Here is a 13,819-nt window from a genome sequence, read left to right on the forward strand (position 1 = left end):
AAATCATGGGAACTGATTCTCTGAGAATACAGCGACCCCGATGGTGAAAATACGCTCGACTGTTCTGTTGCGTTAGAAAAGAGAATTGACATGACATCGAAGTAAAGGGGTAAGACACAGTGGTAGGAGATAAAACGCGGTTGGACTAATGGACAAAAACTGTTTGGCATAAGCTGAGTCTAGTAATTTGCACGATTCTTTAAATTGCAAAAAGTTGTTCGAATCTTTTAGTTTTCGTCTACCCCACAAAAATAAAAAAAAAACAAAAGAAAGTGCTGTCTCTCTCTCTATTCCATAAGACAATGCCCACTGCTCTGGACGTTCACGACAGTGAAAGCCATCAAAACCAGAATTCCAAACAGAGCTGTTGCTGGTGGAACACTGCTCGGCACAGTTGATGATGGGGATGGATCATTGCAGAGGTCTCCCTCGCAGCATGTGACGTCACAACTTTTTAGTTGCAACATAGGAATACCTTGTAAGGCTGTCTGCACGTATTGGCAAGTTTGTGTCTTAAGCGTGCTACACATTGACATTACGGAACAGTTGAGGACATAGACTTCGATGTCGCTTTTGGGAAGTGACGCGTTTAATGATGCGGGATTGATACTGGCTGTTAAACGGGCTGTGTAACAGGAATCAGCTATTTTTCCAATTAATGGATCTTGACTGCAATCGATAGTTTTACTGGGATTAGCACAAACGCTCACGCTGTTACTTTTCTGAGCAATATTCGTCAGGTCTGGTATGCACTGGTAGCATTTCAAGGCCAGAGCTAAAAAGAGAAAAAAATAGCAAATAAATTTTTAAATTACAGCTTCAAAATCAGTTGCTCAGTACCTACGAGCAAGAAATTCTTGAAATGTAGCTATGTAGCGCCGTGCACGAAACGGGCGCTTGAGAAGCGAAAAGATGGCTTTCAAACCGTGATAAGGTCTGTGTATTACTTTTGGAAGTTAATTGAGGGTTTTGCCGAAAGAAGTCGTCTTTAATTAATATTAAAACACACTACACTCATCAGGAGATTTTCTCGCAGCTCGAACGGCAGATGACAAGATAGCAAGTGCTGTTTCCGGTCATTACTAAAACAGACAGCCTGTGTGTAGGAGCAGCCCAGAGCACTCCCCTTAAACAAAAGCGGGGTCCTCGATGTTTTTTCAGGGGAAGGGGCTACTGTACAGCAGCGGAAAAAAAAAACAACGAAGAATAACACGAGTGAAACAAACGAACGAAACATCTGCCGCGTTTAGTAGTTTGCAGGCTTGAACCATTTCAACAGGGGAAATAAAGGCCAAGGATTCATTATACGTCAGAAGTGTCTCAACTGGTTTTCGCCGCGCCGCGCGTGGGCAGAGCCCCATAGCTAAACAGCAAGTAGTAACGTTTGCGCATGCGTCAAGCTTGCACGGAAGCACTTGTTGACCGGAAATCATAATGGCCGAAAGCCGTTCTGAAGCACTTTCAAGGGAGATTTTTTTGCGTACCCAATCAACAACAGATATGTCTTATAGATTGGATACTTTGGCTAAGCCATGTTGAAGTGTCATGTATGGGAGAAGGACCATTTAGCTGGTTAATTTTCATCCATTTGGCTCCTCTGATGAAGCAGATAAAGCGTTCACGAGGTCGTTTGTTGTGATATGTTGATTTGTTGACATTCAAGCGGTCACGGATTTCTGGGTCATAGTCTATGATCTGCAGAGCTGCCTGGCATTTAGGTAAGATATACCTCTTGATTTACTTTGTGAAATGTGGAGCAGCATCATCGAATGTTATGTCTTAAAATTTTAGCAGCCTGAATTCAACGTAATTTATGTGACCCCCGTATTGTTGTAGTATCTGACCCTGACCGTACAGCGAGATCCATGTATATATCCCACACAAGCGACTAAACAGGTTAAACTTCTCTTTCGGTCACTCCGTATTTTTACTTTTAGTGGTTAATTCAAAGGGGGGAAGTTCGAGTATTTTGATACCATTTAGTGGCATGAAATCAACAAGCAAATTTCCTACTCTTACAAGTAAGGCCGTAGTCGGATGTTTCCTTCCATTTTCGAAAATTTGCTTTTCTGGTTTACATTGGTGCTCTCTGGCGATTACTTATTCTCGGAGATTAAGAGATCGGAGCGGTGGATTGTGAAATATTGTTTGCTAAAATTTCGTTTAAGATAGACAAATTTTTCTTATCCTTTTCACCTTGTTTTCAGATTTTTCGTGAACATGTAAAAGTATATCCCAACAAAACTTATTTGTAAGAGCATTGTTTCGGAACACTCTTTCATTCTTGAATGTTTGATTTTGCATCTAAGGGGGGAACACTGATGAATTTGCGTTTTAATAATCATGCACTGTAAGCTCTCAGATTTGTTGACAAGAATCCTCACCATTTTGGAAGACGATTTTATTCTGATAATAATTATTTATTCTATGATGATTTGTTTATACATATAAAATTGGCGCCTAAAAGAATTTTAATGTTATGCTTAAAATGTTTACATAATGTCTTGAAGTATAACTGAAATCAATATAAAATATGAAAATACACATATGTGCATTCTTTTCCCTGCCCTACTATAAAATATGATAAGTGTGATTTAATGCATTTTCATATGACCATTACGATATTACTCCCACTTTGACACTAGCACATGTTCAAGCGCAAAACAATTCTTTCCCTTGTTCAGCCTTGCACTTGCTGGACTGCCATTCCTGTTTGAAGCACAGACTACACTGGACATAAAATCCCTGCATTTGATTCCTTGCATTGGCATCCACATAAGAATTAGCTCCATCACATACAATGTATTTGTACGCTTACAAAAATCATAAATGTTATCATTCCTTTTCTATCCCAAAGATTTCTTTCCTTCTTGAATATAAATTCGTATATCCATCACACTTTAGAAGTCCTGAATATGTAAAGGGGTATCGCTAGTTGTGGGCAACAACAAAATGCCATAGGGGTAACTTTTCACTCTCCGATAGAATAATTCTTTTGGTACTCTGGGTCTCATATATTCAGTGTTTGTGCACATTAATTTAGGAGCACTTAGCTTGCCAATGTCAGTTTGGCTGTGTATACACAGTAGTAGTGTATATAGTCATCTATCATAGGCTGCACAAGTTGCAATTGATGCTCCTGGTGTTGCAAGAAGACAAATTATGGAAAATTTCATTTGCCTTTTGCCTGTTGCAGGAGCTCCCTATGAGATGCTCAGCACAAAACCTTGTTGATTCAGGTGATAGTCATTGAGGATGAGTGCATCGTCACATTCAAACCAGTTGCACTTTTCACTCAAGCCATAGCAGAGCTGGTACAAAATGGCGACTATCTGTTTTTCATTTAACCCTATGCTGTCTGCAGAAAGTGAAGGGTCTGTCACTCCATACTGAACTGCATCAAATAGCCTTGGAGCCCTAGAAGACACACAGACAAGCTTTAATTTTATCGAGTCATACATTGGCTCACTTGAAGCTACCATAAACTCAGACTTTATAAATATCAGGCTTTAAGATCCTTAAGTATTCTTCATGTTGAAATTAAATGAAAGGAAAAGTTAGAGCTAATTTTCTCTCATTTTCAATTTTTTAATCTTCAAATCATAAGAACTTGGCTCCAAATAGATATGGGCTAGTCAAGGGAGCTAAGCCTTATTAGCTATATGTTAATTAAAATAATTAACACATGTGCAGTAGAACATACCAACAACAAAATTTATGAAAAGCAAAAATGAGTGCAAGCATAGACGCAGAAAATTCACTTCAATATCTCAGGGAGAAAATGCAGTTTTAGATATGACTTTGATCTTTACTATTTTAAGTATTTTCACTGTTGTATGCATATTTGCAATTTTCTAGTATGTAGAAGTGTGGGGAGTAAAGGGAAGGATTTTTCATGGTTAGGATTACCTCAGTAAAACACATCTGTAATATGAAACATCTTGTAACACACTCCTGTTTTGGCTCATCTAATTCTTTATTTTAGAAGTATAAGGGGCATCTTGGATTCTAGAGCCTCCATATTACAACATTCTGCCTACACCCCCGAATAAGTTAAGGCATCACATACATTTAATAGATGTCATTTCTACAGTTTGGGTCTTTAGTTGTATATCATCTAGTCAAAAATGGAAACATACGATTTCATAGCCTTGTGTGGGATATCTTTGAAATTTTATCAGACGCAGAATAAGGGCACTGCACCTGGTCTGGACTCTGCCACAAAAACTTGCAAGGTTCCGCGCGCCCCGTGTAAACGAACGGTGGATCCGCGCGAGTTTTTCAGTGTCCGTTCGAAAATTTGTCTTGACCCGTGTGAATAGAATCTTAGCCTAGCTTGCGTCGCAGACGTCTGGTGGTTATGATAGGGCATCTCTGAAAAGTAATCACTGGCAGAATCACTGCACTAAGGTTGCACATCTCTGAACAACAGGGCGTTCCTGAACCATAACTGACGTGAAATCGTATTATTGCAAGGAGATTGTCGCAAGAACTGCAATTATGACCATATAAACAGACTAGCATTTAGAATGTTTTTTTTTGACAGCGTTTATTCAAATCTTAAGCGTCGGACATTTTGTACTCGGTTACACAATCTCGCATATTACAAAAAAGACTTTGTCTTATCTGCACTCCACCAAGATAGAACAGATGACTAAGACGATGGTCGACGATGGTAATTTTTAAAAGAGGCGCCATTTTTCTTTTCTGCATTCGCTGCGATCCAATACCACAACAAACTTCCGTCCAGCAGCTCGCGCATACTCGCAACGTTACCACTTGCTGTTCCATAGCTAAGGAAATGTGGCAATCTAGCCCATCCGAGAAAATTTGGTAATCACGTGACCGTACACCGACCGACCGCCTGCCCGCCCGACCGTCCGTCCGCACCACAGGCATACCAATGTACAATAACTCAATCAACAGGTATGGCAACCCAAATGCAACTCAAGGTTTTATTTGGAAGGAAATCACATGGCCGTTCGGACTTTTAGAAAGAAAAAAACAACAATAAAGTCGTGTCTTTTTCGGCGTTATTTTTCATGTTTACACTAACGTGGATAACTGAGAAAGAGCTAGAGCGAGTTATTGAAAAAAAAGGAGACGAATTTCGTAGGAAGAAAAACAGGGACATTCAAAGCGGCGGTAAGAAAATGAGAAATGCTAGCGGTCAGCAAGGTGAAGATGAGCGGCAGTGAAAAATAAAAGCGAACATAAACACAGGAAACAAAATATTGGGTAAGCACATACGACAATTCCTCCTCCTTAAAAATAATGTGTAACTAGAAAGTTTGACGTTTTAGTCGTACAAAACAGCGTCGTAGTCGTACAAACAACGGCAAGGGAAAGACAAAAAGCGTGCTGCACGTGCAAATTTGTTTTTTGCTAATTAGAAGAAAAAGTGTGCTGCACGCGCAATTTGTTTTTTTGCTTATTAGATCTATTAGTCTTGAAGCCATTTTCATTGTCGTCCCCGTTTAGCATTACACAATTTAATTTTTTTTTGTTTACACGTATTATTAACCAGAGCTTCGCTTTTAGCCCTGGCTAAATCTATATATTACACTTCAGAAACCTGCTTGGTTAATTAACCCTAACCCTCCGCCACGTGCAGAGTTACTTTTCAGAGGTTTCGAAGGTGCAAATTTCATATTTTCTTAAACATTTCAGTTTACACACTTCTCAACTTGCCACCCATAATGCCGGAACTCAGAACTACTATGCGTGTAGAGGTTTCTTTCTTGCATGGCTTTTAATCTTTACGAGGTCGTTCACGTAACCTGCGATCAGGGCCCATTTGCTCGAAGCATGGTTAGCGTTAACCAGTGTTTAATACCTTGACAACGTATTGGTTTTGATACTGCTTAACCAATGGTTAAGGCTAACCATGCTTTGAGCAACTCAGCCCAGGTGTCCTTCGCTTTTTGTTCGGGAGACGAGGGAAAAAAAAACGCCTGATCGTTCACGTGGCGTGCCAGACGCGCAGTCGGTTTGTTTACGCCCTGAGTGAACTCGACAAGTCACGCAAACGACTTAGTAAATGATTAGTCATGCCAGAAGCAACAGAAAAAAATCTCTGCCTGCAGTGTAAGTCAGAACAAATTCATCTGAAGAACGTTTTTTAAAAGGAGGAAGAATTTCAGAGGCACTTTAGAGAGAGAGGTTACCTACAATACTAAATAAATCAAACCTGTAATACATTTTAAAAACAGAGAAAGGCACTCCATAAAACAAAAATCTTCAATGAAGTAAAATAAAATAAAATAATTCCGTTATTTACCCCCGGCAGCATTAAAATAGCATGAGTGCTAGTGGGGCCAAGCAAATGCCTGAAACACTAAATACTTCAAATTGAACTTAACAGGGTTAAGAATCCCAACTGGCCGGAGGCAAACCAGCTGGCCATTGCTAGGCAACATTAACAGTCTATATTTACGTAAACGTCCACAAATGACATAAAATGCTTGATTACTACATACTGGATTTTAGCTACTATACTCTATTATATTATAGGTCAGGATAAAAACAAAGGCAAATAAAATCAATGGTCTGACACTGTTTTGCCTCCTCTCCCCTTTGCGTGTTGCCCTTGCACGCTATATAAAACCTAAAAAAACCCGGCTTTTTTTGTTTGAATACTGTGTAAGTATTTGAGAATTGGTTAATGCTTTAAGCAATGCATAAGTCGAGTTATAGAAGCACGAGGAGCACGTTTGGAGTTCATACTGAGTGCCCCCAAACTTCACAAGTGGATTTTACAACTTTGGCGTCGTATTGGCACCGAGACATACGGAATGTTGCCATGACAATTTCGTGATTCACATGCCAAATTAGAAATTAACGCTAAAATATTGGCGCTAGAATTAAGGAGTAATTTGGCACCCATGGTATGTCTTGTTATAGCAAGAGAAATCTTCCCGCTTCGGTTTGTTTGGTTGTACCAAAAATGCATAATTTTTCGCCATTACTTTATAATTACAACAAACGTTGAAAACGGAGGAAACTTTATGAAGTTGGATTTATAACATAACAAAAGTAAAGCGCGCGCTCTGATTTGTCAGTTAGCCAACTACCATTTGCCCATTGGCGAAAAGCTAGCGCGGTAAAATTAAATAAAATTGAGTAAATCTCCTCCCGTGTGAGGTGAAAAATTCACTGGTAAAATATACAAATGAAAAGAAGCAGAGTTAAGATAACCCAGGGTTAGTGCGAAATTTGATTAATTCAGATATGACAGCTTAAAAAGTTTTACTTTTATTCTTTTTGTCTATGTTGTGGTTCAGTTTTATCCTTGGTTTAAATTCAACTAAGGAGAAACTTGAACCACAACATATATACCGCATTTACCACGTCGAAAGGGAGCACTATGCACCTTACTGTGGTGGAGTGGTATGTCAGCTGGAGTCTTCGACTCCTGTTAGGGCCACCCATGCCAAACAAGTCGAGGGATAGAGACTGGACTAGTGTGGTCCCCTGGTCCTTCAGGTTGGGGGTTGGGCTGACGGCTGATAACCCTCTCCCGTAAATCCCTGTTATTACAAAAACCAGACGAAGAGAAAATTCACATTATCAAGGTAACGCTGTTGCCGGTCCTCACAACAGGAGTAACTCTATGATGCGTGAAGGCAAAAGCCAACAGGACGCCACCAAGCTGAATAGGTCACTGGTTCATCCCCGAAACATCACGAGGATCGAAAACTGGAATATACGCACACTGTACAGAAGTGGTAGTATTGCGCAGGTAGCTAGAGAAATGACCAGTAGAAACAAAGACGTCATGGGTATCAGCGAAACACACTGGACAGAGCAAGGAAAAATGCAACTGACAGAAGGACTGAAACCATCATTTACTCCGGAAGAGATGACGGCAATCATTGAGAAGGAGTAGGTATACTGATGTCAAGAAGTGCCGCAAGAGCCCTGATGGTGAAATGATAATTCAGGCCCGGTTCTACTCCAAACACAATCAAGCTAACGATTGTGCACATCTATGCACCTACAGAAGAGGCGAACGAGCAAGTGAAAGAGGAATTCTACATAAGACTGCATTTAGACAATAGAGACATTAACGCTAAGGTCGGAGAAGAAAACTGGGATTATGATAAAGAAATGGGCAAGCATGGGCTGGGACAGCGAACGGTTGTGCCAATTTTGCGATATGAATGAGCTAGTCGTCACAGGAACACTCCTCCCTCATAGGAATATAGACAATTCAACATGGATATCGCCAAATAGGATAACCAGGATATCAGATAGATCACGTATTAATTAATAAAAGATTTAGGAATCAATGAAAGACACTAGGGTTTACAGGTCTGCGGACATCGGAAGTGACCATTATCTTGTATGCACAACAGTCAAATTGAGGTTGAGGAGCCAACCAAAGGAAAAGAAGGGAATTAGAGTCAAATACGATAAGACCAAGCTGAAAAATGAAAACATCTTGAAGACATTTAGTGTAGCCCTGAAAAACAGATACCGGGTGCTTGAGGATGAAGGGCTAGCAGTAGAAGAAGATGAAAAAATAGAGCGTGACTTTCAAGTGATGGAGAAGGCGTACACTGAGGTTGCAGAAAGCGTTCTAGGTAGACCGCACTAAAGAGGAAGAAACCAAGGATCAGTAACGAATCATGGAACCTTGTAGACCAAAGGGAAGAAATCAATAAAAAGATTCTCAGCACACGATCCGGAAGGTTAAGAGACAACTAAGGGCGAAGTATACAGAAAAGGAGAGAGAAGTTAAGAGCAGTATAAAAGCAGATAGAAGGAATTGGACGGAGAGCATTGCAGATGAAGCAGGAGAAGCTGCAAAGAGCCAACACATAAAGACACAGTACGGGCTCACAAAGATGCTATGGAATGAAAGATCTAGACAGAGCGCAACGGTTCTAGACAAGAATGGAAACCTCATCAGTAGTAAAAGTGCAGTAAAGGCAAGATGAACTGAACACTTTAAGGAGTTGCTTAATTATGAAGCACCAGCAACCCAATAACTGACGATCGGGAGGATGACGCCCATGACACACTAGACGAGATAGCAGTAAACGAACCAACACTAGGCGAAGTCAAGGCAGCGATAAAAGGATTACAGAATGGGAAAGCACCTGGAATTGACTCCATAACAGCAGAGTCACTGAAAGCATACAGTTTTCATCAGAGAAAATGTATCCGTTTTTGAAGAAAATATGGCAGTATGTGACGATCCAGAAGAGTTGGAGGCGAGGGCTAATCATCAAACTAGCAACGAAAGGAAATACCAAACCCTGTAAGAATTGGAGAGGTATAACCTTACTCTCTATTGTGGGAAAGATACTATGCAGGATTATTATCGATAGGATAAGAAGTGGAGTCGATGACAGGTTAAATACAACAGGCAGGACACAGAAAAGGCAGGAGGCTGACAGAACAGGTATTTATACTGCGGAACAGCATTGAGCAGGTTAACGACAGGCAAGCATTACACTCTATCTGAACTTCATAGATTTTGAAAAGATGTTCGACTCTATCCACCGAGAAAGCATGTGGGCAATCATGAAGAAATACCAAAGTCCGAGAAAAGATCATTAGAAGGGTAAAAATGTTCTATGAAGACTTCAAGGGTGCTGTAGAAGACCAAGAAGAAATAGGCGAGTGGTTTGACATTAAAACCGGCGTCAAACAGGGATGTAACATATCTGGTTTTTTGTTCTTGATTATTATGATATGGATTGGGTAATGAAAAGGACCATTGGAAATGGCGAGAATAGTATTAGGTGGAAATTCACATCTAAGTTAGACGACCTAGACTTTGCAGATGATGTAGTGTTAATATCCTCTACCAAATAGCGGATTGAGGATAAAACAGTAAGAATGGATGACGAAGCCAGACGTGTAGGATTAAAAATCCTGAACATGGAGAAGACAACAATTTACGTGATGAGAATTAATGCACCTCCATATCTTTGTCAGAAGTTTAAAACCAGATCTGAAGTGCACAACTGCAACACTAGGAATAAGGACCACTTACATATACCACTCTGTAGGACGGCTGCAGGTCGGCGCGCGTTTACCTTCAGAGGCCAAAAGCTGTGGAATAGTCTCCTAGGCGAGTTTCAGTCTATCACTAATTTAGATGTATTTAAAGTAAAAATAAAACAGCATTTTTAAGGGTATTTTTGGAAAACTAAGTTTTAGATATTCGACATTGTACATTAAGCTGAAAAGCTTTTTGAAGAGATTAATAAAGTTATTATTTATTATTATTATTATTATTATTAAATTATTATTAGTATTTTTAATGCAAAAGAACCAGGAACTGATTATGATAGCTGGACAAGGAATAGCAGGTGTGGATGAGTTCACTTACTTGGGAGCTACAGTTTGTAAAGAGAGAGGTGGTATGAAAGACCTGAAAAACAGACTCTCAAAAGCGAGGAGTGCATTTGTCAGATTAAATAGGATTTGGCGCTCAAAAATCATCCTAAGAAGAACAATTAAACTGAGACTGTATAACACACTGTAGTGCCAGTTCTGCCGTACGGGTGTGAAGCATGGATAATGAACAAGAGGGATGACAGAGCAGTGGAAGTGTTTTATAACAAGTGTCTACGAGGAATCCTACAGATCCAGTGGCAGGACCACGCAAGAGAGAACTCTCTTGGACCATGTCAGTACTGAAGAGCTGCCTTAAAGAGCAGACATGAAACCAATGAGTAAAGAGGTGAAGCAGCGTAGACCGGGGGGTACTTAACAAATGTTTAGACGGGGAGGCTCCGCCTCGAGGTCCAACCCCTTACCCTTTTATATACCATTTTTCACAAAAAAGGTACCCCTTTCATATACCGTCTATTGACAAATGGTGCCCCTTTCACATACCTTGTTTATAACTTTACATCCCTTTTAACTGCTGTAAATGCATTGTCATTCCCGGCTTTATAAAGCTATAAACTCTGGGCCCTTTTACAGACCCAAATGACAGATTCCCCTACCCTTTCATATACTTCAACGAGTAAAATCCTTACCCTTTCATACACCTGAAGCCTGAAAAAGGTACCTCTTTCGGGCGGAGCCTCCCCGTATAGGCCATTATAGGGAGTACCCCTCCCCCCCCGGGAGCGTAGATGGAAGGTGATTAGCCATTATACTAAGACATGACCTAATAGGAAGACCAAAAAATCACCTGGAGGAGAACGGTTGAAAAGGAAAGGGCAGAAGCGAGATGGCGATCGTGGGAGGAAGTGAAGACTGTTGCGGGTAACCGAGATACCTGGTGGGACTCTGTGAAGGCCTTATGTGCCACAACTGGTACGAAGACGATAGGTGTAGGTGAACGTGAAATATACCGCATTGAATTCTAATGTAAGCGAGATTGCAAGAAAAGAAATGCAATAGCCAGTCGAGGGCAAACGATTGAATGGACATGTAAAGATCTATTAAAACCAAAGAAACAAAAACATGGAACGCGATAAAGACTACGCCTTGAGTAGTTGCTGAACTAAAAAATAAAATGTGTTAAGCTTAAGTCGGTTTGCCAAATACCTTCGTCATGTTCAGAATATCTGAACCATATACTCACCAAGATTATTACTTGTTATCGATTACTTATGATTGTTAACGATTTCTGTGATCGATAATCGATTCATTTTCTACTTTCTATCGGCCTCGCTTCGAACAAGTAAGGTCAGCGAGTGTTTCAAAGCGATGTGAGCGATGTGTTTAAATCTGCCGGGATTCAAGGTATGTTTTGTGCGTAACAGCAGAGAAATTACGTTTTGAAATAAATAATATGTTATTGGCCTTCAGTCAAGTCGGCTACTCCAGTTAGCTTTGTTGTAACTATATTCTTGCTCTTTGCTTTTGTACTGATGTCAATGACGTCATCTTACATCGGTTTTATTACGACCTCTCCCATAGAATTACTATACTGTAACCCCGCGAGCAGAGGATTCTCTCTATGGCTTTTAGCGTTTACGAAGTCTTTCGCTTAGCTTGGTCGCGTACTACGTACTACTGTCAGTACTCACGCCGTAAACTCACTCTTTCAGTTTTTGAGCCGTGCGCTGATCCGTGCGCTGACTTTATAGGTGTTCCAAAAGCGAACATCAAGTTATATTACGAAGCGTGACAAGGGAAAAGGAAATATTCTAGTCATCGCTGCCAATATCGGATATAACATTGCGACATGTATTAATTTATTATGTACTGATTTCAAGCGCCTTCACGGTATTCGACGCCATCTTGACGAGTAGGCAAACGCGTGAGAAATTACAGTGTTTGTATGAGAATCTAATGTCGAATAATTTCCGTAAAACGGCTGTTCTGAAAAAAATATCGATTGTAAACTAAAGCTACAAAGCAAAGGATTTTCCTAAAAAAATTGGGGGGCGTACCTGTGCTTAAATTTCTCCAGAGGCTTGCTTTAGATTTTCCATATATATGTCTGTATTTTTCCCGGGACTTTCTTACATTTTAAAAAGTGGTTCTAGGTCTTCTAGTGCATGTAACGCCCTCATATTTTTTCAGGAGAATCCTCAGGAGTGAAGCTTTAGTTTACAAATCATATTTTTTTCAGAACAGCCCTTCTACGGAAATTATTCGACATTAGATTCTCATACAAACACTGTAATTTCTCACGCGTTTGCCTACTCGTCAAGATGGCGTCGAAAACCGTGACAAGGTCTATGGACCACTCTGAACGCTTCTGAATTAAGTTGAGGAAATATAATTATAAAGAGACTGATTGAAATGCTTTTAATTTAAGTCCAGTGAAATTGAGAATCCGAGCTAGATTTTTATCAAAAAGGCTGTTTACAAAATTCGAGGCCAAAATCGGATTGTTTATAAGACGTGCATGCAAGAATCGTAAGAACTTACCTCCTTGAATGCCTGCAACTATAGAGTGTTTTCACTCACGTGGCCAGCATCTATGCAAATTTATTGGAACAAAAGAACGCGTTTGCATAAGAAAAGAGTTTAACTCCCACAGGATTGGTTTGGGACACCAACATGGCCGCCGTTTCATTGTTTTGGGACACCAATATGGCCGCCGTGACGTCATGTGAAAACACTCTATAATAATTGCAAAAGCTGTGAACGGGAGAAAGTTCATTTTTCGCTAAAATCGTGGTAAGATATTCGCTGAAGTCAGTGAACGACCGAAAGATCGACAGGGCGCTGGCTCGATAGGCGATAAGACAAAATATTAGAGTAAACTTTAAATAAAAACGTGTGCTTGACATGTGCATTTTTCATGTCAGCCCGAGCCAATCGTCTCTTAGTATAAGACAATAGCTTTTGTCTTATCGTCAAGTTTGGTAGCCTAGTTTGCGGAAAGGGTGAAAAAATCGCGAGGAGAGGAAGGGAAAGGATGAGAGCCTGTAGAGACTGTAGACAAAAGTTTGAGGCCGCTTTTCCGCCCTCTTGTCTTGTAATTTTCGATCCGGGGGGTACTCCTGGGAATTCTTGGTGGGGGTGTGCAGCCCGGTTCTCCAAGTCCTGATCCTATTTCGGACCAAAAAATGCCATTTTCCACACCAGTAGTTTTCAGACCAGACCTCTAAAATCCTTAATCGTTTTCAGACCTGGTCTTAAGGCAGAAGTTATATCCTCATTTCTCAGATTAGAGCGCAAACAAAAAATTTCTCCAAAAGCACTTCGAATTCGCATCTTCGATAATTACGTTCATACATTCCCGTATTTCGCTCCAAAAACATACCCGATTTCAGACCAAAATGGGCAAATTGTATACCCGTTTTCCATACCCTTTGGGGCGGCACATATCTATATGGCTTATATAAGATAGTACCCCCAGCCCCGGGTTGTTGATCATCTGTCAGCAAGA

At 40.4% G+C, this 13,819-nt stretch overlaps 1 protein-coding gene across 1 annotated transcript; it reads right to left on the reverse strand.

Moving 5' to 3' along the window:
- Positions 1-217: 217 nt before the first annotated feature.
- LOC140927137 (uncharacterized) lies at positions 218-13,186 on the reverse strand. Its single transcript, XM_073376788.1, has 3 exons — positions 13,048-13,186; positions 12,853-12,870; positions 218-775 (listed from the first exon to the last, which is right to left on the reverse strand). Exons 1-3 carry the CDS (start codon positions 13,085-13,087, stop codon positions 288-290), a joined length of 546 nt encoding a protein of 181 aa, XP_073232889.1. The 5' UTR covers positions 13,088-13,186; the 3' UTR covers positions 218-287.
- Between the last annotated feature and the right edge of the window lie 633 nt (positions 13,187-13,819).

The sequence above is a fragment of the Porites lutea genome, chromosome 2, assembly GCF_958299795.1.
Source record: "Porites lutea chromosome 2, jaPorLute2.1, whole genome shotgun sequence".
Taxonomy (NCBI): domain Eukaryota; kingdom Metazoa; phylum Cnidaria; class Anthozoa; order Scleractinia; family Poritidae; genus Porites; species Porites lutea.

Bases quoted from the DNA above. Each gene is read 5' to 3' on its own strand.
- LOC140927137 (XM_073376788.1), bottom strand. From the start codon at position 13,087: ATGAACTTTCTCCCGTTCACAGCTTTTGCAATTATTATAG.